We start from the raw sequence: 27,308 nt of genomic DNA, 5'->3' as shown, positions 1-27,308 counted from the left end.
TTTATGTGTTTGTGGAAAAATGGGTTCTCGTTTGGGAATCGTACATTTGCCATAAAGGAGAGGGAAAGGCCTACATTGATACATACTGTCAGGTTGAACAGTAAAAGCAGATTGAAAATTTTACAGGTTTTCCTGCCCTGCACAGCATTATATGAAGAAACTCACATAATACTAAAAAGCCAATGCACAAACCTTGAATAGCTTACTGTATGCTTATGGGTTGGATTTGCCCAATGGCATATCACTGACTGCTCTTAGTTCCTTGGTTTTGTCAAATGGCTTGCTGCTTGTATAGAAGCCTGCTTTGCCAGATGAAAGATCCTGGAAGAGTGAAAACTCTGACTGTCCTGGCATTAAGAGTGAAATCTGTTGAGTGATGACTAACTGCTGACTAATACTTTTGGCTACACTAAGACTTCATAGCTTCCTTTTGAAAGGTTACATCTTCATTAATAGGTGTTCAGAGATAAACCTCAAGTCTTGAAAAACAGTATTTGTCTTTTCTCTTTACATCATTTATGAAAATACCAGCCAACAGATCTGCCTTGTCAACAGATCTGCCTTGTCAACAGGTCTGCCAATGAACATGTCAAGGCAGTGAAGACAGTTCAGCCGTTTGATTTGATTTGGGTAGCAATATTGGTGTACTGCATGAAGTACTCTGTAATAATGAAGAACATACTGGAACAATTTGATGTCAGCACCAGGATGAGCCTTTGAAATGAGCGTTCTCTGGTCTCACTTGTATTTTGTTGCACATTCTTGTGAGATTATTTCAGCTTTTGGCAAGAGTATCATGGGACTGTTAGTCCTGTGAATTGCTGTGATCTAGAAATTTGTTTTATTTGAATAATCTGTTCTAGGAATGTTTTCTTTTATTCTGAGGGGCAGAGGGAGCAGCAACTGTTATAAGAACGAATTAAATCCTCTGAAAGTGCAAGAAAAGAGGTAAAACTACGTAAGAATAAACATTATCAAGGCTTTAAAGGAAACTGTTGTTCAAGAGAAGGGGGAGAGAACAGAGTACTTCTGCAGTGTGCTAATATGAGTGTACCCTTGGTGGAACAGAGGAATGGAAACTGAAGAACCCTAATGAGATCTGAGAGTATTTGGTAAGAAGAGTAAGGGCTTGCAGACCTTCCCGGTTGTTAGAAGGAAGAACTTGGGGTTTTGAATGGATTCTTTGGGCCTTTAAAAAGGGTCATGAGGGTCAAGTTCAAAGTTTTTCTTTATTCACTGTGATAAGAGATCCCGATTTTAGTGCCAGGAAAAAAACTGGGGTAGTTATTTAGAAATTTAAAGTGAATAGTTATTTTGAGCTACAAGGAAGGTCAGTTAAGTAACAGTTGTGTTTCATGTTATTGTTTTTCTCAACATAATAGTTCAACTATTTGTCCTTGGGTGAGTGAGCAAGTTAATCAGCTACAGAGCAGGCACTGTATAATAACTTTATAAATGCCTGTTGCGTTTTATTTCCATTTCCACAAGAGCTTTGGATCTTGTAGCTGAATGTGATCCTTGTGCTTAAGCTATTTTATGTTATCCTGGCTCATTCACATAGCAGAGGAGAGGAACTGAAGTTCCAATCCACAGTCCAGTAGCAACAGATCTTCTGCCTACGTGGGAGCACACAAAGCTCCCAGTTAGTAGCAGACTGCACTAATCGGTGACCAGAGTTGATGGCATTTATCAAGATGGATATTTTATTGTGTTCCTGGTAGAGGTTAACTTTAGAAGGGAAATAGCTAATCGGGAATGTGGAGACTGTTCAGATAGGCAGTCAGTGGTGTTACCCTACCTCTAGGTTGTAACTGAAGTGACTTTGAGAATGGTTGCAGTAATAAGGTGGAGGTAAGGGCAACTTAATTCAGGGGGTTTTAGGCATAAAATCTGTGGCTCAGCAGAAGTGGGTATAACTCCAGTGTTGAGCTTACTATAGAAGCATTCTTTTAACACAGCATGGGATGCTTTACTGTTGGACTATTCTTACTCTCATTGCTGCAAGAAATGTTCACATCAGAATGTGAACTGAGCATTATATAATTCAACACATTTACTGTGAGATCTCCTCTCAAATAAAGGCAATGCTTAAATCTAACATGGCAAGGGCTTTCTCCCTGTGTATGGCAAAGTGAGTCTGCATCTTGTGTTAGGGATGTCTGCCAGATCTTGACAGCCTGGTTTCTATAGTACTGACTCAGGTACCAAAGAGAGAAGGAGGTGGAAGCAGTGCGGGGGGCAGAATAGGAGCCTTATTTTGCTGTTTGCCAGTGAGACATATATCTGTTGCAGTCAGGCTAACCTTGATTCCTCCTTTTAAATAGCTGTGCATCATGAAAGTGGTGGTGTAGTATGAATGCTAATTTTATCCAGGAAGTTTTGACACTGTTTCTTGTGTGGTGTGGTTTTCTTTGAGTGGTGGTTTTGTGTGTGTGTCTTGTTCTTCAGTAAAAAATACAAACCTGTCTAGTCCTAGCATTTGCTCTCTCTAAGTCTGCTGACTTGCCTGTTAGGTGAGCGCAGACGCTACAAAATTGCTTGTGGTTACTTGCAGTAAGGGAATACGATTGAGACTTTCTGACTTAGTATGTTGTTATCACATGAGAAACACTCTAAGAGGTGTGTTCAGAGTGGTCTAAACAACTAATCTTGTCATAGCAGAGGAAAACCAACAGAAGGGATGCAAAATCCACGGTTGCGAGTAGAGTGTCTTTCATCAGATTGTATTCCCATTGACGCATACGACAGGACCACAGAGGAACATGAAGAAGAATACAAACCAAATGTCTAAGCACAAGTTGTCTGCTGTCCGATGAAATTACTGCAATTAAATCCTGGAGCAGGACTGTCGAGTAAACATTTCTGAGTTTTGGAGGTGCATTTACATTATCCTATACATTATTTATTGTAGAAGTCTGTATAATATTAGTTTTGTTTCTGTTTCCTGAAAAACAGTTGATTGTAACTTGATGAAAAATATGGCAAAGCTTAACTAAAATAGCAACAAAAAATGAAACTAGATGTTATGAAAGAAATGAAGTTCTGCCCAAAAGTACACAAAGAAGATCTTCATGTTCTTGATTGGGTTCTGCCTCACTTCTTAAATTACTGACTATAAAATTCTGTAAGCCAAAAACTTTGGGTCCTCAGGTTTAATGAAGTGCAGAAAATGTGCCTATTTTAAGTGGTTGTATAAAATGATACTGCTTTACATTACTGATTGGAGCAGTCTTCACCATACAATGAAAGATAACTTTATAAAATGAGGAAATACTCGCAGAGTACTGTTTCCTGTATGAGTTACTATCAGTAGTGCAGATGCTAACCTGTGTGGGATAGCATGTTTGACTAGAGCTGTTCACATACTGAGCCAGCAGTGTTTGAAATACCATTACTTCTGGCCTAGGGGAATAAATGGAAGGATGTCCTTTGCATTGGGAGCATAGGTGTTGAGTGAAGGTGTTCTGGCCACACATGCTGGTCTGCACTCTGTTCTCTGCTTACTGTAACTCTAGCCTCTCAAAGTATGCTGGATGGCTGTGTCAGTAGATCCCAAGAGCCACTGATAGCCTGGATCAAAATGAAGTAATTAAATAAGGGAATGTGTAGGGAGAGGAGGAAACCGAACTGAAGTTGCCATTTTTCCATCCTGCCGAATCACCTTTAATGAGATTTTCATGCAGACTTGTAAAGCATGTTGTTTTCTACATCTTGGAAGATTTAATGTAGTGATGTTACAGGAGGCAGATCCTGACACATGACTGATACTTCTCTGACACACTTTCTGTGTGTATGCTTCCTTAGTACAGCATCTGCTAAATGCACATGTGTATGAAGTGTGCAACTATCACCTTGCTCACCACTGGGTACTTCTAGCTAAGATGCTGACTTTCTGTGGAGGATGAGGGTAGGGGAAGGATGTCCATGTGAAAGGTGACAGTGCTGACAACAGTACTTGAATGAATTTGAGCATCTGTTAATGTAGCACACTTGCCTCAATCAAGATTGCAAGGGTAGGAGGGAATGCTGAAGCTGTGCAGCAGAAATTAGCCTGTATGGAATTGCTAAATTTGTTCACTGCATTATTGTTAATAATGTAACTATCATTTCTCAGTGACTGGCTTATTGACATGCATCTTCAACCTTCTCAGCTGGCAGTTGTCTGTCCTGGTTCTAGCATGGGTCTGGGCTCTTCTTCCTCCTTCAGAGGCCACAAAGATGGTCTGACGGCTGGAGCACCTCTTCTATGAATACAGGCTGAGTAGAGCTGGGCTTGCTCAGCCTGGAGAAGAGAAGGCTCCAGGAAGACCTGAAGGGGGGCCTACAAGAAATTTGGAGAGGGACTTTTTACAAGGGCATATAGTGACAGGACAAGGGGAATGGCTTTAAGTTGACAAGAGGTTAGATTTAGATGAGCTCTTAGGCAGAAGTTCTTCCCCTGTGAGGGTGCTGGGCACAGGGTGCCCAAAGAAGCTGTGGCTGCCCCATCCCTGGCAGTGTTCAAGGCCAGGTTGGATGGGGTTTGAAGCAACCTGCTCTAGTGGAAGGTGTCCCTGCCTGTGGCAGGAGGTTGGAACTGGATGAGCTTTAAGGTTCCTTCCAACCCAAACCATTCCCTGATTCTGCTCTCCTTTTCTTGACCCACTTTGTAGACTCTTGGTAACTTTCCTAGTTGTGTGGTATGGTTGGGGTTCTTATCACAGCAGAAATTGTTTACTACAAGACATATCTCTTTGGTATTTGACATGCTGTAGTTAGTTATATGGCCATAGGAGAGTTAGGTTGTACATTGCTGCAGTTCTTCGTGCATTTGCTGTTTTTGTGAACAGGCTTGTTAGGGACTATCGAGATAGAGGAATATTCATGAAAGCATGTACTTTGCTTAATGTTTCTGTGTACCTACAAGAATTCACCTGCGGTGGAAGAGATTTGATTAGAGAATCTTGGTGAAGACAATTAAAAACCCAATAAACCTGTCAGCATTTCAAGGGGAGACACCTGATCTCTCTGAATTTTTATTTTTGTTATGCCCTTCAACATTTTCTTGTCTGTGAACCAAAGATAAGCCAGGTGTATGCAGAAATAGACTTTTTCTCCCCTGCTGTTTCAGTACGTGGATTCTAGTCTTCAGGTGTCTAGCTCTGAATATGTGGGAGTTCCAGTCTTTGTGTACTAAAAGCAGTGTTGTAGCCTCAGAGATGCCAAGGCTGATTCATGTAACAAAAGAAGAAGGAAAACAAAAAGCCACTGACAAACACTGAGCTTTCATGATCACAGTCCTCTTACTGCTTTCAGGCATTTCCTTTGTACAGTTTTTTTCCCACACAGAACAAAGTGTCTGTTTGCCAATGAGATGAGCATGGAAAAGACAAGTTTTCCAGTGTCTGTAGTAACTGTTGTCTTAATGGATTTTCCATCTGTCTGCTAATTGGTTTTTCCACCATTATGGATTAATGCAGTGGAGAGATAAAGGTGTTGAAACAAAAACATAAAGAACTGATGAAATGGAAAAATGTGGGAGCTGCTGCTGTTTTACATTATGAGTTAGGAGTGACCACAGGCTCTCCTGTTCCTGCTTGAAGGAGACTGGTTCCTAGGGATATTTGGATGAAGGAGAGCAGTGGGGATTTGGTAGGAGAAAGGCATCCTTCTTGCCTTTCTCCAGCAGGTGTGCTGACATGCTGGGGTTCAGACCCCCTTGGGTGCTGTTGTTCTTCAGTGGGTGTCAGCTGTCTCTAGGCAGACCTGGATTTATTGTTTTCTGAACTGAAATCTCAGTCAGATCATCAAGGGAAGGATTTGAAGCAGCAAATATGAAGAAGTTCCTGTATGTTGTTTAAAGCTGGAGGTGGTCAACCTCAGACTTTAATGTAGGGAGAGAGATTTGTCTGATAATTGGTCATTTCCAAACACTTTGCTCTCTTAATATTACCTCTGCATGCTGTGGCTTTGCCTCAAGAGCTTACAGCTTTGAGAAGAGCATGTGCAGCTGATGGTCTAGATGAAGAGCCTCCTCCAAGGTGAACTATCTACAAATGAGAATGTGTTTGTGGCATGGAAGAATAATCCATTAAGCCTAGGTCCTGTCTCTTGTTGGAGAGAGCAGTGAAGTTGCTGCATGTCTCTGACCTCTTTCTTTAAGTTTACATAAGGTCATTTGGATGGAAACTTCTTTTGCAGTTTTGTTTTGGAAACCCTGGTACTTGGGCAGAGTTTCTGACTACAACAGAGGCTCCTTATTTCTTTTGTCTGAGAAACTACAAAGGCTTCTGCTGCTTAAAATGACAGCACCAAATATTTTAAAGGGGGGGTGGGGAATACTCTTTTTCTGTCATTTTCTATTACTGTTTGCCCCTTTATATCCAAGCCTTTTGTACTGCCAAATCACAGGATTTTTTTTCCTCTCAGCATGAACTTTACTCAGCTGGCTCGAGGAGACATTTTTTCCTCACCAGCATCTCCATGCGGTTTCACTTGAGTCACAAGTCAGGAGCAGACTCCACTGGGAGGGATATCACCAGCTCAGGCTGCATGATCCTATGTTGGATCTCTCTTCTCTTGCTTGGGTTGCTTTGACTGTCTTGCTGTGAAATGACTTGAGTGAATGGGCAGTAAATGGGGTGTGTAAATGCTTTCTTGTCTTTGCAGTCCCTCTGAAGTTACTTGGTAATATTAAATAGTAGTGATAGGAGTATAATTGGCTATTTGTGTACACTTCAGTGTGAGTGTGTGTAAATATATATATGTGCTATGGCTGTCACTGTAGACATAATCTCTGACTGTGGATGAAACAACCAGAAATGCCTTATTTCAGTCTGCATAAAAAATGCTTTGGCGTTCCACAGTTTTTGGCTGCCATCCCATATTCTTGTCACGTAGCATGGGCTCTGCAAAACGTATGTATTCACTGGTGGTAGTTGGATATGTACTTAAAATAGTCTGATACATTCAGTTAATGCCACTTGGTTAAAATACTGCACTATTTTTGAGGCAATGGTATGTTTTCCAAGACGTTATTCTCGTAGGGAAGAGCTGCAGGGAAGCTGTATGTTATGGCGTTTGCTGTTTCACTGTGTGATCATCTTGTCCTGGTGTGAACAAGATTGTTAACATCATCACTTACCACAGTTACCAAAGAGTTGCGGTCAGACCTGTTCTGAAGGCGTTTTAGAGAGCAACTGGGTAATACTGCGAGAGCTGGGCCTCTACTGGAGAAGAGAAGGCACCGGGGAGACCTTAGAGCAGCTCCCAGGGCCTGAAGGGGCTGCAAGAATCCTGGAGAGGGGTGGTCATGACGGGTGAGGGGAGATTAAGAGGGGAGCGGAGCACCGGTCCTGAGGGGAGGTCATGAGGGAAGATGAGGGGTGGCCCTGATGAGAGAAGGAGCAGTCGTGAGGGGAGATCATGAGGGGCGGCCATGATGGGAGAGAGGGAGCAGTCGTGAGGGGAGATCGTGAGGGGCGGCCATGATGGGAGAGAGGGAGCAGTTGTGAGGGGAGAACATGAGAGAAGATGAGGGGTGGCCATGATGGGAGAGAAGGAGTAGTCATGAGGGGAGATCATGAGGGAAGATGAGGGGCGGCTATGATGGGAGAGGAGTAGTTGTGAGGGAACACCATGCGGGAAGATGAGGGGCGGCCATGATGGGAGAGAAGGAGCAGTCACAAGGGGAGGTCATGAGGGAAGATGAGGGGGTGGCCATGATAGGAAAGAAGGAGCAGTCATGAGGGGCGATCATGAGGGGCGGCCATGATGGGGGTGAGGGAGCAGTCGTGAGGGGAGATCGTGAGGGGCGGCCATGATGGGAGAGAGGGAGCAGTTGTGAGGGGAGATCATGAGGGAAGATGAGGGGTGGCCATGATGGGAGGGGAGCAGCGATCCTGAAAGGGGGATCATGAGGGAAGATGAGGGGCTGCCTTGATGGAGAGAAGGAGCAGTCGTGAGGGGAGATCATGAGGGAAGATGAGGGGCGACCATGATGAGTGAGGCAATATCATGAAGAGAGAGGAGGGGTGGCCTTAAGGGTGAGGGGAGAAGAAGGGCAGCCATGATGGAAAGGAAAGGCAGCCACAAGGGGAGGTCATGAGGGGGGATTTTTAGGGAGGAGAGGGGCGGCCATGGTGCCTGAGGGGTGGCCATGAAGGGAGGTCTTAGGGGGAGGTGAGGGGTGGCCATGAGGGATAGGGGTGGCAGCTATACAGTGTGGGGCCCTATGTGGGGGGATTGAGGGGGTCTCTTGTGAATGGAGATAGGGATGGGAGATCTTGAGGGAAAGATCTGTTTGCCCTTAGTGACATGTTTTAATGGTGGACTTGTCAGTCTGGGGTAACAGATGGACTTGATCTTAAAGGTCTTTTCCAACCGAGTTGATTCTGTGATTCTGTGACTTTTTACAAGGGCCTGTAGGGATAGGACAAGGGAGAATGGGTTTAACCTACTAGAGGAAAGATTTAGATCAAACTGAAATGGGAAGTTCAGGTTAGATCTTAGGCAGAAGTTTTTCTGTGTGAGGGTGCTGAGGAGCTGGCACAGGGTGCCCAGAGAAGCTGTGGCTGCCCCATCCCTGGCAGTGTTCAAAGCCAGGTTGGACACAGGGACTTGGAACAACCTGCTCAATTGGAAGGTGTCCCTGCCTATGGCAGGGTCTGGAACTGGATGAGCTTTTAAGGTTCTTCCCAAACCATTCAATGAAAATCCTATTAATTGGTCTATATGCATGGTAAGTTTTCTTAAATATTTTTCTGGGAATTAAATCTGCAGCAAGCATGGGCACTGGTTCAGGGTTAGAAATGTTAAAAATGCTGTTTACTGCAGGATGGGAGGGGAAGAGCTCTGAATTATTTTGTATTATGATTAATACCAACTGTTTTATTTTGGGCAGTCCTGTATCATCAGTGTTCTCTTCAGGAATGTTAGTTACAGGGACAGACAGGTAACCTGTTGGGATTTTCTTCTTTGATTTCTCTATGGGAGCTCGAAGTAACTGTGCAGAAATCATGGTACTTTTGCTGGGCAGACTTCCTGTAAGAGATGGGAGGAGAGGAAATAGATGTTAGAAATAGTGATGAGTAACCTTAATAGAAAGGGCTGAAAGGAGGCATTCCCCTCAGCTAGATGTACTGTTTTTTTCTGTAGTCATGTCATCTGTTTTTGGAGCAGTCACACAGCAGTAGACACATGCCTTAGTTTTGCAATGGTTTTTTAACTGGACTTCAGCCTTTTCATGAATTCTGCTTTCAGTCACCCCTTACTTGAACTTTCTATCGGACATCCCCTGTGGGCATTCCCCTAGCCGTAAAAGGTGATGAAATACCCATTCTGCTGATACACTTCTGCCCCATCCTTCCAAGTATTAAAAATAATACTCGTAAGCGTTATGTCAGCCAGTGGATTTAAAGCTACCTTGGAGAGTAGAAGAATGCACAGAGAGAGTCCTGGGAAATTGCAGTATTGGTTGGTAAGTTATTTAGAGAGAGGATAGGGAATAGGGATCGTATTTGCATGCCCAGGGATGGGAAGTGAACAAAGCATATCTTTGCTTTATATGATTCTGTTGCTGTGCTAAGAGGGGTTTTACGGCTCTGTAAAATTCAGCAGAAATAGAGTCTAACATAGGGAAAGTTTATGGGGCTTTGCATGTATGTTTATAGTTTTCTCATAGCTGGAATGTATTACATGGATTGTTGGAAGTTCTGGAGATACAGAAATAACGTGCAAACAGTTTTTGACTTTTTTTTTTCCCTCTGCATAGAATAATGTCTGATTTAAAAATTTAATTTTAAAAGTCAAATTTTTTTTGATACACTTATTTCCTCATAATTTAGTCACTCTCTGGATGACTTTGAAGGGAACTGATTCTTTGACAAAAAAATCAAAGCCCTTTCACTTTCCTTTAAAGGATGAACTGTTACCATGATTGAAGTTTAGACATTGGAAACATTAAGTTGCAATGAAAGCTTACTTGGTTCTGTTCTTCACTGAATATGTAATTGTTATGATGTAGCATGGTATTTGGGAATAATGTTAATGCTGCTTCCATAGGTGTAAAGAGCCAGTGTAAGTCTCTGCCAAGGAGGAAATGCTGTATCGGTATTGTGAAGAAACAAGTTGTGTATCTTTGAGTGCTTTAATTTGTATTGGCTGAATTTAAATCTGGAGAGCGGTTGCTGTGTAAACTGCTTTTTACTTCTCCGAATATTATGTGTCTTAAAAGTCTTTGACATAGTTGCTGGGAGTTTTTTATGTGGGGATGATCAGCATGTTGCTGCCTAATGAAAATGCTCAGCGATAAGGAGTGTTTGAAATTCATCATAGCTGAAGATGCCCCTATGAATCTTCACCCAGTCTGCTTTGTTACATTGGTGCAAGTCTGGGATAAACTTTCAGCTTCATTAGATTTCTGTGTGCCATAAAGAGCAGAGCATGTTGAAAAATATTTCCTTGCGTGGTAAGCAAAGAAGAGTTTCATAATGCCGGCAATTGAGACCAGATGTAATTACAGCCTCTTTCTCGGGCAAAAACTCAGTCTGTAACCTGTGGTTCTGCACTGTTTTCCAGTTTTGTTTGCTTATAACAATTGCATAAATTTAGAGTGCAGGCTTGAGCCTCATGGAAATAGCATTGCTTGCTGCCTGCCATGGTTGCTTTCCTTTTCTTCTTTAATCTCTTGGTGAAGTTTATCCATGAGTTTCTTCAAAACTGCCCTTTTCGAAGAGAGTCACAGGCATGTCCTGTAAACTTCAGCCCAAAGTAGAACTCTGCATGAAAGAAGAGTGGAAAAAATCTAAAATGAGGATTCTGGTTTTGTCTGTGGTTCTACAGAGCAGGGAAACTGCAGCAAAAGGCTGTGGTGATGACGGACTCTCACCTTTTTTGGGCAAAATGGCTGAACCCATAATGGTGTAGAACCTCCTTACCTCAGATTAGTGAAGTTTCCTGGATGTAGTGACACTTCCTTCCTCCTAGACCTCTGTCTCTTCAAAAACATCTCCCATATTTTCAAACGCAACCCAATCATGACAGAGGTTTTTCAATAATAGTAGATCTGATCTGTTTGCCGTCAAGTGTGTTCCTACGTAGTGCTGGAGTTCAGCTGTTATTTTCCTTTATGGCTGACTTTTAATACGAGTTATAAGTCTGATACAGAATCACAGAATGGTTTGGGTTGGAAAGGACCTTAAGACCATCCAGTTCCAACCCCTGCCGCAGGCAGGCACACCTTCCACTAGAGCAGGTTGCTCCAAGCCCTGTCTAAGCTGGCCTTGAACACTGCCAGGGATGAGGCAGCCACAGCTTCTCTGAGCACCCTGTGCCAGTGCCTCAGTACCCTCACAGGGAAGAATTTCTGCCTAAGAGCTCATCTCAGTATGGGGTATTTTACTATTTCTCTCCCTAATTTCTGCCAGTCAATACAGTGCTGGAATGGTTTTCTTGAGAGTCCAGTCTGGCTTTTATTCCTTCAATATCAGTAATTGCTACTGTGCTGTTTATGGAAGCATTTTAATTATGTTGGCGTTACACTGTGGGTGAGACCAACATTTCCTGAAGCTGTTCTTAAGATCAGGGTGACTGTATCCCCACTGGTGAACATGGCCTCCAAGCACACGGGCCTGCTCAGGGTGGTCAGTTGCTGCTCTCTGTGTTCGTTTGGGCTCCTCTGGGGTTTCAGGTAGGCCCATGTGGAGGCAGTACTTGAAGGAGACACTGATTTGTGTCTGTTCTTGTGCCCGGTGGCTGTTCTTGCGCCTGCTGACTAGCTGTATTGTAGATGCTTTTGGAGACAGTCACGTTTTGCCTTGAGCCACGTTTTGAATTGCTCAAAGCCACAAATATGTGCCATGTTACTTTATTGCAGTAGATGTGTGTGTTGCACCACACTGGGAAGGTTTCTCATGCAGTGTATCGATGGAAGCCTGGTGCTGCCATGGACCAGCCTGACTGCATGTAGAGGGACAGCTTTCTGCTTCTAGGCACTTGTGCTGCCAAAGCTCAGCGCAGGTGCTGAAGTGTCGAAGGCGAGCCCATTTGCAGGGCTGAGTATAAGGACAGTGAGGGGCAAATGTGGAATGAATATGAGGAATGTGAAGAGTCATTTGTGGATTTTGTGGTCTGGCAAAAGATGTTTTTGTTTTTGTATAGGTAACTGAGTATTTCCAAAGAGCCTGGTGGCAAAAGTTGTTATATCTTACCAGAGGAAATACTGACTGTCATAATCTTTTGGTAGCTCCATCTGTTATGTTATAGAAGCCATATAATAGCCTTTGCATATATAGTATTGACTTTTGCAGTTCTTTCCCCCGTTTGCCATTATTGCCTTATTTTAACATGATGTTACTGTGATATACTGTTGAAACAATGTTACTTTAAACCTACTATACTTTTCTTACACAGATGAAGGAATAGTGATTTTAAAGTTAGCTCTCTGTGCCAGAGTCAGCTTGCATGGATGCTTTTCATTTGTTGAATGAGAAGTCCAAGCTGTCTTCTGCACCAGATGAGTTAAATTGGTGACTGTGACAGAGCATTACTTACGTTATGTTTAACCAGGTTAAGCTGAACAAGTGCAAGGTTTTATGTAGATAAGACATAAGGTCAGAATGTTGTTGGCTCATATCATAGAGAGTATTCTGTATTTCCTCTTAAAAGAGAAGTCATGGAGTGAATTCTGAAATTATGATATAAAAATGTCTTACAGTGTCTGTGTGCTAATATGCAAGTTCGTTCACACTATTGCTTCCCACATTTGAGAGTGGAAAGCTCATGTTCCTGAGTAAGAGTGAGAGTGTTTTGACATGCTGCTATTATACTGCTGACACACTAGTACCCTATTTAATTTTAAATTATCTATATTTCACTTTAAAGTATGACTCAAAAACTGAAGGAAGGTCTAATGTTATTCCCTTTGCTTCCAGCCTCAAGAAACAGCTTCAAGGTCTCACACCTTCAAAGCCAAGTCTTTTAAGAAATCCAAAATCTGTGGAATCTGCAAACAAGTAATTGATAGCCAGGGCATTTCCTGCAGAGGTGAGTAACATATGACGTGCTGTTTACTTTCTTGCTATGTAAAGGAAATTAACTTTATATTAATGTTAAAGTTTCTAGGAATCTGTATTTCTGGAATTCCCCCTGGACTAAGTATAAATTTTACCTTGGTTTATTTCCTTCCTTTGTACAATAATGTTCCCAGCTTTTGTGGGGGAGTGGGGTGCTGCAGTAGGTAATTGGGCTTGTTTAATGATGTGCTTTTATTACTGTGCTATTCAGGCAGGTTCCAGAATAAGGCAATGCCTGTGGAGGCTCTCTGAGGAGCATGAGTGATGTGTGCACAGTAGGTGACAGATGCCTCTGGCATTCAGCCTCCAAATGTGTGTGACCCTCACTCACTGAGGCATGAAGGTTTTCTCTGCATTAATTTGCAAAAATTCACAAGAGCAACCATTTATTTATTTTCTTTAATTTTTCCAGTTGCGTTATGCTCTGTCTAATCCTTAGTCCTTCACCTAATCGCTTGAGAAACAATAGAGAGATTGTCCTTCTGGATGCACAGACTGCAGAGACTCAGCTGCCTCTGGCATTGCTGCCTGCTCCTTACTACTGTTTTCCCTCACTCTTCCCCCTTACTGTGTAGAATTGAGCATACTTGCCTCTTCTCCATGGGATACCTATGGTGGAATTAAATCTTGCGAGAACTCAATAGTTTTCTTTTTGCAGGTTGTCCTGGGATAGGGGTTTTAATCCCTTGTACTGATTTAGGCTGGTTAATGTTCAACTCTTGTGATTCCATGTTAATAAACGAGTCTTTTCTTGCTGCATGCATGGTTCACCTGCTAGTAAGAGAATGCCATTATTTTTTCCTCTGAAGCATAGTCACTGTTTTCACTTAGAGGTGTTTGCACCACTTCCTAGTTCTAGATGGCTCTCTTTCTCCCACCTCCTCCCTCATATATATTCTCCAGGCACATTAGGATACCTCTGAGGCTTTGAGAGGGAGGTGAGAGATTTGGATGTGGAAGGAATGTGGCTGTTTCCTGAGCTAAACTGCAGACTTTGCAGATGAACAGCTAAATGAAAATAACCTCATTTATTCAGCATTACAGTTATCATTATAAGAGTGGTAGTTACATATGTATTTCTTTAACTTACTTCTGCCTGTCCTTCTGGATGTTAGTTCTGAAGTTCTTTGGTTTTAGTTGTTTTCAACTTAGCAGAAATAGTATTATTGGAAGAAAACCAGCTTGGTGATGGAACTGCCTGAAGACCTTGATCAGGTTAAGTGTAAAAAGCTCTGTACTGGGAGAGAATCAGTACTTTGAAGGGAAAGGCCATGGGGGTGGGAGTAGAAAGAACTGCTTGTCAGTTAGCAGTGGATTTGAGCTCCTGCAGCCTGGAGCTGGAAGTCTCAGATTCACAAAAGCTGTGTCAGTGTGCTTACTTGCCAGAGGTGCCAAGAGCTTTACCATATGGCTTCTGAACAGGTGAGAGCCTGGGATGAGTCTGAGCAAGTTTTCCTTTTGCTGCAATGTTCTTTGGTTCAAATACAGAAGCTAACAGTACATGCCAATGAAATTTAATACCTTTGGCTAGTGTTTATACATGATTCCAAATATCAGGAAGAAAGCAAAAATTGCATGTATGCAAATAATGAAGGAAAAAAAGCTTTCGGGTAAAACAAAAAAACTGAGGAAATAAAATTCTACAAGCAATCCTACTGGGATCCCTCCAATACACTCCCCAAACCAATAAATCCTTGGCTATGGTACATCTGTATCCACGTCTAAGTCTGGGATAATCTTCTCTTTGGTTTTGAGTGTAATCTTCAGAAGGTGCCCCTTGGTAGTATCACATGTTCTGTTGATGCGAGTCCCAGGCAGACATACCACCCTTCTTTGCTGCTGGTACATTTTGGTTTATACTTCCCTGCGGGATGGGAGCAACAGGAGTTGCAGAGGGTGAAGGGATGACTCCTGGTATTTTCAATTTAATAAGAACCCATTTATATTTGAACGTACAGGACTGGTTTTATAAAGAAAAGTTTTGGAAAAGCTATAACTGAAAGTTGTCTGTTCCATTGCCAGCACTGCAGTACTTGAAATGTACCCTAGTACTGTGCAAATCTATTAATATGAAGCAAAATAAACTAGCTGTTTCAGAGCCAAGTCATGCTGCTGCTGCTGCTTCTGGTGAATTCGCTCTCATGTTGCTGAATGAAAGTAAGTGAATTGGCATTGGGGGAAGGGGAGGGAGAAGAAAAGCCTTTAGTTAAAAAGAAATAAAGTTCCTTTGTGTAATAATGAGAAAATCTTGCTTTTTAACAGTTTCTCCTCAGAAAATAATAGCTCTTTGTACAGACTGCAGGTTCCTTGCAGACTATAATATCTTATCAGTTAAAGGAAAGTTACGTGTCAAGAGAAATGAGGGGAGGGGAAAGGCTCCAGATTGGTCAGTATGTAGTGGTTGCTGTTTATCTAGCAATGATTCATCTACTTGTTGTAAGAAAAAAAAGCCATAACTGGGTGTTGTGTTGGTTAGATAAGTTTTCATTAGTATGTGACAGTCATTTTGGGAGTGTTGTTTAGCCCTGTCTTGCATAATACGTCTTTGCTAGTAACCAGGTCTGAATGTGGTACCTAAGAGCTTTCCATGAAAAATGAACGATTGACTGAAAGGTGACAGGAATGAGGATAGCTCTTTGTCTGTGTATACTTCAGTCTACCTCAGTGAAGCATGCTGAGTGAATTTGGTTTTAAGAAGCTCTACAAAAACACAGCGGCAAAAAGGAAAGGCAGCTTTGAACAAGGGGAAGCTTCTGTCTCCCTGCCTGTTAAGCACATTTGTAGCTGGGCTGTGTCTTTGATGCAACTTCTCATAGTGAAGAAAGGACACACAGCTGTTGATTGATCTCTACACTACCTGCATGTTCTGCAGTAAACTGAGGGCCATGTAGCTCCCCAGGTCTCACCAGCATTACCTCAAACTCGAATGCTTTTTTGCTTTGGTTTGACCTTCTCTGCAGTACAGTTCAGTTTCCTTTAGGGCTAAGCAGATGTACATCCTGATCACTCTCATGTTCATAGTAAGCCAAAGGGCTGCAGTGTTACAAAAGCCTTTTTTTTTTTTTTTTTTAAGCTACTTACCCTACCTATTGAATATTCAGTATTTTGCTTTATTTTTAAACAAGCTGTCATAATGATGTAGTTTCCATGTATTTCCCTGTGAGTTTCTACTTTATTTCCTTTATAATTTATATATGCAAAATACACGTTTCCTTTTTTATTTTACATTACTTTTCTCTGCTTTTTAAAATTATCATTTATCTTTGTGGTGCTGTGATTGAATTAGCGTAGAGTAGAACAGAGAACTTTTTAGATGCTCTGAGTCTTCCCAACCTCTAGAAAGTGCTTTTCTGGCAATTTAAAAATCAGAGACCAGATGTGGAAAAAAATGCAGTTTTATTTCCTAGCTGTTAGAGCATTGATGAGTGAAGTATGTATGAAGAACTGAAACACTTTACACCCTTCTGTTGATTACATTTCCTCCCCTTCCCACCCCCCCCAGTTGACCTGTTTAGGTGTTGTTAATGAGGCTTTACATGCAGCACAAGGGTTTCTGGAACTCAGTTCTGAACTCAAAGCAATTAATGGTAGTTTGAATGAACTGAGTACCTTTTTGTTAATCTAACCTGATGAATGAATGAACATTCTAATGAATGTGCTGGTTTGGGGAATATATGTTGGAGTGATCCCTGTAGGAGTGCTGTTAGAATTTTAGTTCCTTGCCTGGTTATTTTTCCTGAAAGCTTTTTTTCCTTGCTGCCTTGACTGGATGAGAGCTTTGCTTTCTTCTTGGTAATTGGAACCACGTAAATGCTAGGCAAAGAAGTGTTAAATTACATTGGCATGTACTGTGACCTATATCGTGAGCAGAGAAGTGTTTACCATGGTATTGTGTGCAAACTGAGTGTATTAAAGAGTACAATTCACCTTCTTTACTTAAGAATTAATCTGTGTAATATGTTCTGTCTTGTCAGTCATGTTATCATGTGGTCTCATACAAGTTTTGATTGGCTAACAGTAAGGAAGGCCTGGACCATTTGCTTGAGCATAGCATGAAGTGATAGTAGAAAGTATATTTTCTCATCAAATTACAATGTATGTGTTTAATCAAGAACTTTCAGCTGCTTACAGATCATAGATCAGGATTTGCAGACAACTGGAGCTGTGTTTCTTCTTAAAGAGGTTTAAAATTCACCTGCTTGTTTGAGATTGTAGTCATGGCTAGCAGTCCACTTAAAATCTCATTTTGGGCTAGTTGGTGCTGCCCAACACACAAAGGGTTAATCTGTAATCAGATGTTCATTCCTCTTGGCAAGACAAAACACATTTTTATGTTAAAACTTACTTGATGTGACTGTTCTTAAGGCTTGTTTGTGCATACTGTGTATGTAAATATATGCATATTTAATTGTATGTGATAGGTGGTTTTATATATACTCTATGTTTCAGTATCTGCTAAGTTCACTAATAACATTAGTATCTTAATAATATGCAGAGCATGTCTGTGGTACAGTTCTGGAGACAAAATAGAGAGCTAGAAATGCCAAAGGAATCTGCATCCTGCTTTAGCCAGTGGCATTATGTTGACTCTAAATGCTGAAGCATGTAGTGTGTATTTGTGGGGTAGGTGTGTTTTGTGTCACCCTTGTATCCATGGAAGGATACAAGGTCCATGGATGAAATGAAGTCCAGTGTTACTAGGCACTTCTATGAGTATATTGGTAGCTATCCATCTATTGATCTTATAATGCATTATATATAAAGATATATTTTAATTTCAACATAAGTGTAACGTAGACATCTTATGGTTAATTATTGCAATAGTTACTGATTAATTAACCATAAGATGATTAATTATGGCAGTGGGCATACCCCATGTAATTATGTTAGTTTTATAAATGTGGAAGATCTTTGAGAGAATGAAAAGAAGTGGTAAATGCCCCACTCCTGGCAGTGTTCAAAGCCAGGTTGGACAGAGCCTTGGGTGACATGGTCTAATGTGAGGTGTCCCTGCCCACAGCAGGTGGGTGGAACTAGATGAACATAAGGTCCTTGCCAACACAAACCATTCTATGATTCTCTGATTCTATGACTATCATAAAGGTTAAAAGAGTTTTTCATCATATCACTCTTGCTTTCTTCATGATGTTTGTATGCACATGCACCTGTTTTCTTGAGCAGTGGTCGAGCAAATTGTGTTGCTTTCCATGGGACTGTTTTAAAATGGTTTTAAGATTAACTGCTTTAGTTGATCCATTTAAGATTTGTAATGATGGATCTCTAGGATGTATGGCTAGGACTGATCAAGAAACAGCAGAAAACAAACCAGAAAACCTTACTGTTAAGCAGTTAACTGTTAATTACCTCCAAATTTACAGGTTATATGAACTTGAGAGAAAATGAGACCTGGAATTTCCCTCTGCTACCACAGTATGTTTTCAGTTATAACCAACATTTGATGATCGATAGACAGACAGCTGCATGTGAACCAGGATGTGCAGGCTGTAGGACCAAGGACTGTGGTCTGTGGTGGTCCTTAGAGCAAATTAATAATTTAAAGCAGCTGTGAATTCCAAGGAGGGAGGGATTACGAAATGCCCAAGCAAGGCTGGGTTATGTAGGGACCCAGGCTCTTGCTATAAAACCTCAATCAACTGTCAGCCTTGTTTGAGAAGGGATCTGGAGGATGTCCATGGGAGGCTGTATGAATTGATCTAGTGGCAGCAGAAAAGTCTTTTTAGGAACCCCTTAGAAATGGGTGGATGTTGACCTGGACATGAGTGACACAGAGTGTACTGTGCTCAGGAGGAGGCAACTGTAAAGAGGAAGGTTGACTGCAGCCCATCTGTGACACCAGAAGCCTGGGAAGGTCAGTCCCTCTCCTCTAGACAAAAGGCGCACACAGTAAATAGCAGCTTCCACTAGATTAGTAAAATGTACTCTAATTAACACAGCTGTACAAGCTATGCATTCAGACTTCAGTGCAGAGCTCAGATAGTGAAACATGGAAGCTATGTGCATAAGAACAGCAAAGACATGAAAGCGAAGGGTGAAAAAGAGTTACTGGAGCACGCAGAGATAAACAAGAAGCCACTGTAATTAGTAGACATTACACAAGTGGTACATAAGCATCCTGGCTGAACACAGCCCTCTCTGGGTCTGAGGGAAGCTGTGAAATTGACATCTGTTGATAGCATGTTGTTATCCCAGTGGGAACTGGGAGAGAGGAATTCTGGCAGGAATCTCTAGGGTATGTGCCTCCTAATTTAAAAAATACACAAGGCAAAATCCTCTTAGTGGAATATTTAATGTTCATCATGGCCGAGCTGCATCACAGGTATTAGAGGATGTTTTAGAAGGTTAGCTGTAGGGAAAACAGGAGTTCCCTATTTATTTACCTCATAAGGAGCAACTTAATCACACCTGAATATGATCTGTGGTTATAAAATTAGTAAGTTCAAACCACTAAGGTTTATAAAAAGCTGCAGCTTCTGTTCATTATAGCTAGTAAATTAAAAAGAAAAGAGGCATGAAATCAGTGTGATCCTGTGCTTCTCCCTTCCCCCTGACATTTTGTTTTTTCCCCAGGAAAACCAGTGAATGCTCTGTGATCTGGTGTACCTGCAGTTTTCTAAACTTAGCCCACTTGAGGAGAACCCAAAATTCCTAAGGGTAAATTGAAGTGAGAACTATCTACTCTAACCCCAAAATCTGAATCATTCCAGTGTATAATTGGAGTGTGATGAACTTGATATGCCACGTGGGGAAAGGAACCTCAAAGTAAATCTTGATGCATTTGGCTGAAACCTCACACTCCTAATTGGCTTCAAAACCAGGCTGAGGGGGGAAACTAGCATGGGAGACACAAGTAATGTATAGGGAGATGTAATTTCAATAAGGCAAGATGGGTGAAGAAATCTGTGGTTAGTAATACTGAAAAGTTTGTTCTAGTATGTGAAGAAAAGCTTCAAGAAACTAAGCCAGGCTACAGAAATAACTCCAATTAGACACATTCAGGAACTGAACCCCCTAAATAGGTAAGAGCAGAAGTTGTTGGCTGATTTTATGCAGAGTCCCCATCTGTTGTCATTAAAGATATTTTAAAAATACCCTTGGAAAACATGCCTACAACTTTTCAAGTACTTGAAGGATGATGTCGATGACCTTCTCTGCATAGCCTGTGTTGTTTTCTCTTCTGGTGAAGGTCTCTGTCACTTGTGTTTTCTGTAGGAGATTAAGAACAGCTGTGAATCAAAACTTCCAGGACCATTAAGTCTTATCCACATAATAAATAACATCAGATTCCTTATTTTGAAGATCACCCATTTTAAGCCAGTCTCCTCTTTTTCTCTGATCCTTGCTTTTAGCCTAATTTATGCAGGATATGTTTTCAAGATCCATCACAGGCATGCAGGCTTTTGAGATCTTACAGTTCTTGTGCTGTCTGCAGCTGTGAGAAGAGCCTGGAGACAGTTCAGCCCTTTTTTCGGTTCCATTTGCGTTGCTGGCTACAGTAAACTATAGTCTGGTTGAAATGGTTTTGTAGGTGAAATGATGCAGCATGGAGTTATCTGTTTAGCTGGAGGGAGGAGGTCTAAAAATAACCTTTGGTTCCAAACTGGATTAAGGTTTAATCATTTCCTACCTGATTTACAAGTGTAGCTTAAAAAGATGAGGAAGAAAAAGTTGCTCTGTGTGTACTTGGTTTTTAAATCTGCAGAACTATTTTCACTGTGCTGATGTTCTGCCTTTGGAACAACATCTGTGGGAAATTAAACACAAACCAACCAACCAAAAAACCCACCCAAGAGTTTTCAGGATGCAGTTAAAGTGGTAAAGTTAGAACTATGAATCCCACAGGAGGGAAAAAACCCCAAACCACCCAAACCCCAACCAGTCAAAAAAACCCCATACAGAAATCCCCCCTTGGTGGTCAAGATGCTTCCTATAGGACAGGAAGAAGGTGGGAGTAAAGGAAAAGAATAGACGTACTTTTGCTGCAGTAGGGCCAACATATTTTTCTCTTAATAAAGATTTAGCACTGCTGTTGTCAGCAGCAGCAAGTGGAATATTTCATCTGTGGGAAAGCTCATTCACAGCACTCTACTGTACAGCCACCCCAAGTGAAAAATGCTGAAGTTCTGCACACATTTCCCATAACTGCCTTTTAGCCTTCATCTTCAAAAACAATGTCTGCAGTCCCTGTCATGAAGTGCTGGGAGCGATATTGAGATGGAGAGACAATGGTTGGCTGAATAGGAAAAAAGAACAAAGGAAAATCTAAGAAAATGTTGGAGCACAGGAAGTGCAGCAGCAGATGTGGCTGCAGTGTGGCTGTTCGATTGCGACATCTTTGGCATGGGACTCTGGTAACTTCTTAAAAATAGAAGTGTTTACTTTTGCAGCTAAAGCCTGGTATTTCCAGCTGGAGGCCTCTTCCCCCACCCAAAGGTATCTGTGTATCTCTGCCCTATGCAGATCTGCGTGCCATCTTATTTTTAATGCTGCAGTTAATAATTTCCCTGTATCTTATTTTTCATCCTGCTTTTATTTTTGGAACTTTATCTTGAGTTATAGCAGAGCTGGTAGGAGTAGCTCAGCTGGGAAGCGTGTGTGTGTTGGTGAGAGTTTCCTCGAGTAGTCTGATCACAGTGTTATTAAACCCTAGTCAAAATATAAACAGCCAGCAAGCTGTAAAGTTCTCTCCATTTGGGACATTTTGGTCATGGATGTCTTTCTGTACCAAGCTGTCTGCAGAAGACCCTGTTGTGGTGGCCTTGACATACCAACACATCTTCAGAGCCAGTGACAGAGCTGGGGTTTTGTGCAAAACATTCCCTGCAGGAAGGAGATGTTGCTCAGTAGTGGTATCACCAGGCTTACTACTAAAACGGCTGGGCTTTACTGCTTCTGTGACACTCTTGACACCCACCTTCAGAGAAAAGACTGGAATTGGGAACCACAAAAACAAAGTTTGATTAGACAAAATGATTAAATACACACAGCCCATATCTTGATTATGCAAATCTTTATATGCTTTGTTTAGATTAGTTTTTGTGGTGGATCATCAAGGACTCTTCCCTTCCTGTAAAAAAATAGCTGGAATAGTATGTGTCTGTTTTGGGGAACCTGAGCTGGAGATGCTGAGGGAAAGAAATGATCTTTAAAGCAGTTAGGCCTGTATTGTATAAATTACAATTTGGTATCATAATTTATCATAAGAAGTTAAAAGTTAATGTCAAGAGCAAGTGACATTTCTTGAGGATTAGTGAGGTATTAAACTGAGGTACATCCCTTAGATTCTGTATTTTACACAGTTTCTGCCCCAAGAGGATTTCTGAATTACCTTGTTTGTACCCATGCCTTACACAGAGTTGTTTAAAACAAACACACAACACCCCACCATGGAAAATCACGTGATAAAAGTCATAGTTAAGTGTGAGGTTGACCTTATGAACTAGTCATGTTTTAATATGCACTGCAGGATGTTTGTCTGGCATATATGCACTATATTGCTATACCGTACATCCATTAAATGCTAAAATGTGACAAGATGAGTAGCTGTTATCAGAGGAGAACGTAACCTTGTCCTGGTAAACCAGGAATCCTTCTGTGGTTGGTTTACAGAAGTAGTCTCTTTACTTTGTAAATACATTGTTTCTGGTTTTCAAAGAGCATGAATGTAAAAAGCGGAACTTTCCTTTCATAGAAAGTTTTTGGAGCTTAAGTCTGAAACATACTCTTCAGTGCTTACCCTTCTGCCTACATACGGGCAGCAGTATTGTTAACTTCCAGGAGTCAATACCCCTGCCTATTTATACAAAGCAGTCTTTTATTTTTATTTTCCCTCCTCCCATCTTTCTCTCACTTTTAACAAACTGGATTCTCAGAGCTATTGTTTAGGAACTGTTTTGATGTGTAGTAAATTGACTAAATATGGCCTGGGCTCCATTACATTACCAGCCAGCTTGGGACAGTTGTTCTTGGAAGTGATGCCAGAATCCTTAAACACAAATTTGGAAAGTCTGGTATTTGACGAGAGCTGATGTGTGGGATGCAGACATTCAGCTGTTCACTTGAAGAACTGAAGTAGCCTTGCTGAGTGTGACATTGATTAAGTCCTCTGGACTGTTTCAGGCGCATTTTTAAATTCAAATCCACTTGGGCTGTAGTCCTGAAAAGAGCTGAGTGCTATTTCCCTTGTAAGCTTTGCCTGAAGAATGCCAACATTTGGTAGAAGCTGCTTGTTGAGATCTTTTAACTGTAAGTTGCATGTATTTTCCTTTGTAATTGATGTGCTCTGAGTATGTTGTTTCTATGGTTTTTTTGTTACATGTTTGTTGCACTGAAAAGGCACAGGCTGCATGATTTTGGTAGAATACTGCTTTTTTGGCACTAGAAACGTTCTGATCTCTCTACTACTCAGAGTTTTCCATGACAAGAGCTGGCATATTGAAAAGTGATTCAGCTTCTGACAATCAAATGATCGAGGTAATCCATCTCTTTGCAAATACTGCGGGTGGCTAGGCAGAGACAAAACCAGCCTTGGACTGAGGGGGTGCGACCATCCAAGCAGGATAGTTCTGTGAAGCAGTAGCATTAGCTGTGGTAAGATGAATTCAGAGTAATGGAACATGAAATAAATAGATTTTTCTTTGTGGGTGAGTGGTTAATTTGCTGGGTGGTGTTGGGTGAAGGGATCTCTCACTGTTCATAGTGTTAGTGGCTGTAGTGGAGAAAACCGTATGAATTGCATTGGAAAAGGATGTGCCTGGAAAGGCAGTGGTGCTTCTCTTCTCTGACTCCTCTGTGCTTGGATACTTGGATAGTTGTAGCTGCTGCAGAATGGCCCTTGTTCCATTAACTCTTTCTTATGTGCCTGCATGCTTCCTTATACTCAATTCATGGTATTTTTTGGAGACTTCCCTTTCTTTCAGTTGCTGCTGATAATTCCTCCCCTCCTCTGCCGCCCCCCCCCCCCCGTGTATACATACAGATTTTACTTTTTTCCCTTCCCTTCTGGAGAATGGATGATGGGTGTGGGAAATAAAGGCAAATTACTTGAAAAGTACTCTTGACTTACCTCTGTCTGTACTGTAAAAACCTAGAAGTTTATTCTCAAGACTTGACCACACAAGCAACAGAACTGTTGGTAGGAATTACCATCTAGGCATTGCTAACTGGCTATGGGTTGGTGATCCAAGTTGTACTCTCTTTCTTCCAATCAGGTGTTGTTAATTCCTAAGCAATGTTTTGTGCTAACAGCCTTTTTCTTTGTGCCTTTTTATTTTTTATTTTGTCTCAGTAAGTGGTTGAATGTTTACTACAAACAAGACTTTTGTGGCTTTTGGAGTGTGTGTCTATGTATGTGTACATGTGCATGCCTATGTGTACATATGTTCACATCTAAAATTACAGAATAGTTAAATTGGAAAGGCCTGTGTATATATATTTATAAATGTTTATATGCATATATTTACATAGGTCTTTATATGTGTAAAAAGACCTTGCCAACAGAGGAAAACTTGTGACATCTGCTGTACCTCAGTGAGACATATGTAGATTACACAAAATGCTTTGAACACTTGGCATCTAGTAAATGCCAAGAACAGTCAAAATGGGTTCAGTCATTTAAGTTTAGTTGTTCTGAATTGAGATTTTGGTCTACTAGTAGAATTCAGACCTGTCAAGAAAAGGGAATTGGTGTTTGGATCTATTAACGATGGGGATCCAGCTCCGTGTTGGATGTAGCTGGTGGGCTTTTAGGAGCAACATATGCAATGAGCAGTTTGATGTTCACCCAAGAGGGAAGGGGGAGAATCTCCTTTCTGCTTCTGAGTACAAAGGAATGCTTTGTTCCCAGCATCTGGACAGTCAGTGATCTCATTTCAGAGTGCTTATTTCTTCCTAGTTTTATTATCATAATCAGCTTTATTGTACAGTGAGGGGAGAGAAGGTAATGCCTTAACTCAGTCTAATCCATGAAAGTGCTGGATTTAGATATGAATAGGGTATTTCTGGATGCTGAGGAGTGAAGCTGTCTTTATGAATGTATCAGATCTCAGTCAGTCAGAGAGCTTTGCCTGGTGTGTATTTGGCTAGTTACTTTTGGAGGCTTTAGTCTGTTCCCTCTGAATCTCATAAATACAGCAATGTTTTGTTTGTGAAGTTTTCTTCCTTCAAGTGTGTATGGAGTTTGTAAGCCATATTTCTGTGTTGCTTTATGAGTTCCAGTGGGATGCTGCTGCAGAACACAATCTTGTTGCTATTCAGGCTAAACTTCTGTCTCACATCAGTGGTTTCTTTCCAGCAAAGACAATGCTATTGTGTTACACAAGAGCAGCAAACTGACTTTTCATGGACATGGAAACTGAAAATACTCAATGACTGCATTTAATATGTTATCTATGTCTCTAATAAAGATTTTTGTGTATTGTTGGTGACATTGGTGATTTGGTTTTGCATGAGCCGGTACCAAAGGATAGATCAAACACCATCACTTCAAATGTCCCTATATTTCTTCTTCTTCCCCCCAGCTCTATATGCTGAGGATGACACTATATGATATGGAATGTCATTTTGGTCAGTTGGTTCTGGCTGTGTCCCGTCCCAACTCTTTGTGCACCCCTAGCCTACTCACTGGTGGGGTGATGGAGAAGCAGAAAAGGCCTTGACTTTGTGTAAGCACTGCTCAGCAATAACTAAAACATTCCTGTGTTATCAACACTGTTTCCAGCACAAATATAAAACATTGCCCCATACTAGCAAACCTGAAGGAAATTAACTCTATTCCAGCCAAACCCAGCATATTCTCTATTGCTTACTGTCTTGGAGTTTGAATAAGTAAATTATTCCTGAATTTATAACACAGTTTAGCTCAAAGGATAGACTTTGCATGGAAAGAAAGCAAATTTCAGAGTAAAAAGGAAGCATATATAAATGGAAAATCTATTAAACCCAGCCTGTCTCGGATCCTAGCTATTACACTGTTGCATCATAGTTACATTGCTGCTCATCTGACTGCTCTTTAAGTGCTGTTTTCTGAATGTAAACCTGCTGCTGTAGTTCATCCTTTCCTTAGGTCAGCAGGAATTTAGCAGAAATCAAGTGCTTACCTCTTGGAAGTAATGTTTGCAAGGCTACGTAAAATGTGTTTCACAAGCAGAAATTCCAGCATGAGCAGTCATGGTCACTTGTGAGTTTGAAGTCACCCTGCTTTTCTTAGGTCTCTGGAACTGCTGACAGGGCTAAGATTCACAGGTTACATTTGGAACATTTTGATCTTACTATCTGTGTTATTTAGATGGTAACACTTCTTGTGCATGTGAACCTGTAAAGGTAGGTGTGAAAATAATCAGTCCATGACATTTAACTAGGTATGTTACCCTAAGCTGATGGTATGCACAAATCTGATAACACTGCTGTAATTAATGAATCTTTCAGGAATGAGTAAAAACTAAATTAATTTCTTTCTAGGGTTTTTATTGTTTTGAAGTATGTAAATACTTTACAGACTTGAGTTTAGCCAGCCCCCTAGTAGAGAGCTGATCTAAAGAAATGGAGAGGAGATTCCACCCACTCTGTGTACTCATATGTTTTATTTGCTTTTGTTTTAGTTTGCAAGTATGCCTGCCACAGGAAATGTGAAGAAAAGGTAAGCATGTTTATTTGCTTCCTTTCTTGCTGTTGATCCACATGCATTTGAGGTTGAGACTACAAAAGCTGTACCAACTAATTAAGAAGATGATGCTTATTAAATCAGATGCTGAGCTGTCAGGGTATTGTTCTTGCCATTAATAAAACCCAGGTCCCTATCTAGTCAAAACATCTGCACCAGTGGTTGAGTTTCTTGTTCCTCCCACAGGAGGACCTGTTTCTAGTTGAAACCAGCAGCTTAAGTGGGTGAAATACAAACCACACAGCTCTACCAGAAAAGAAATAAATGTATGAGTGAATACACATACCCCTATGTATGTATGTGTACAGCTATGTGTGTGTGAGAGTGTGTGTGTGTACATATATACATATACCTAGCGTATATATATGTGTGTATATGTATATATATATAAAATTTTTGCAGCTACAAGGTTTAAAGGCAAACTTTTGGCATTGGATTATGAAAAGTCTAAGCATATGATTAACTTATTCTCAGTGTGTGCTGTAGGCAGTTTCCATCCAGATCAGTTTCGTTACCAAAGTTTTGTTAGTTTTTAGAATACCGGAGTCCCTTTGACATAAGGGGAGATCAGTATTTCC

At 41.2% G+C, this 27,308-nt stretch overlaps 1 protein-coding gene across 3 annotated transcripts in view; it reads left to right on the top strand.

Moving 5' to 3' along the window:
* The window catches only part of LOC133223880 (tensin-1-like), a 106,669-nt gene that overhangs the window by 50,226 nt on the left and 29,135 nt on the right, over positions 1–27,308 (top strand). For all 3 annotated transcript variants that reach the window (XM_061374994.1, XM_061374992.1, XM_061374995.1), the window contains 2 exons: positions 12,912–13,023; positions 26,669–26,706. In XM_061374994.1, the coding sequence (XP_061230978.1) occupies positions 12,912–13,023; positions 26,669–26,706 (150 nt within the window). The remainder of the gene's footprint in view (positions 1–12,911; positions 13,024–26,668; positions 26,707–27,308) is intronic.

Source organism: Neopsephotus bourkii, unplaced genomic scaffold (assembly GCF_033783945.1).
Source record: "Neopsephotus bourkii isolate Nb327-2 ecotype Australia unplaced genomic scaffold, CSIRO-AGI_Nbou_v1 NB_1655, whole genome shotgun sequence".
In the NCBI taxonomy this organism is placed as follows: domain Eukaryota; kingdom Metazoa; phylum Chordata; class Aves; order Psittaciformes; family Psittacidae; genus Neopsephotus; species Neopsephotus bourkii.
This window is presented reverse-complemented; position numbering and strand designations above follow the sequence as displayed.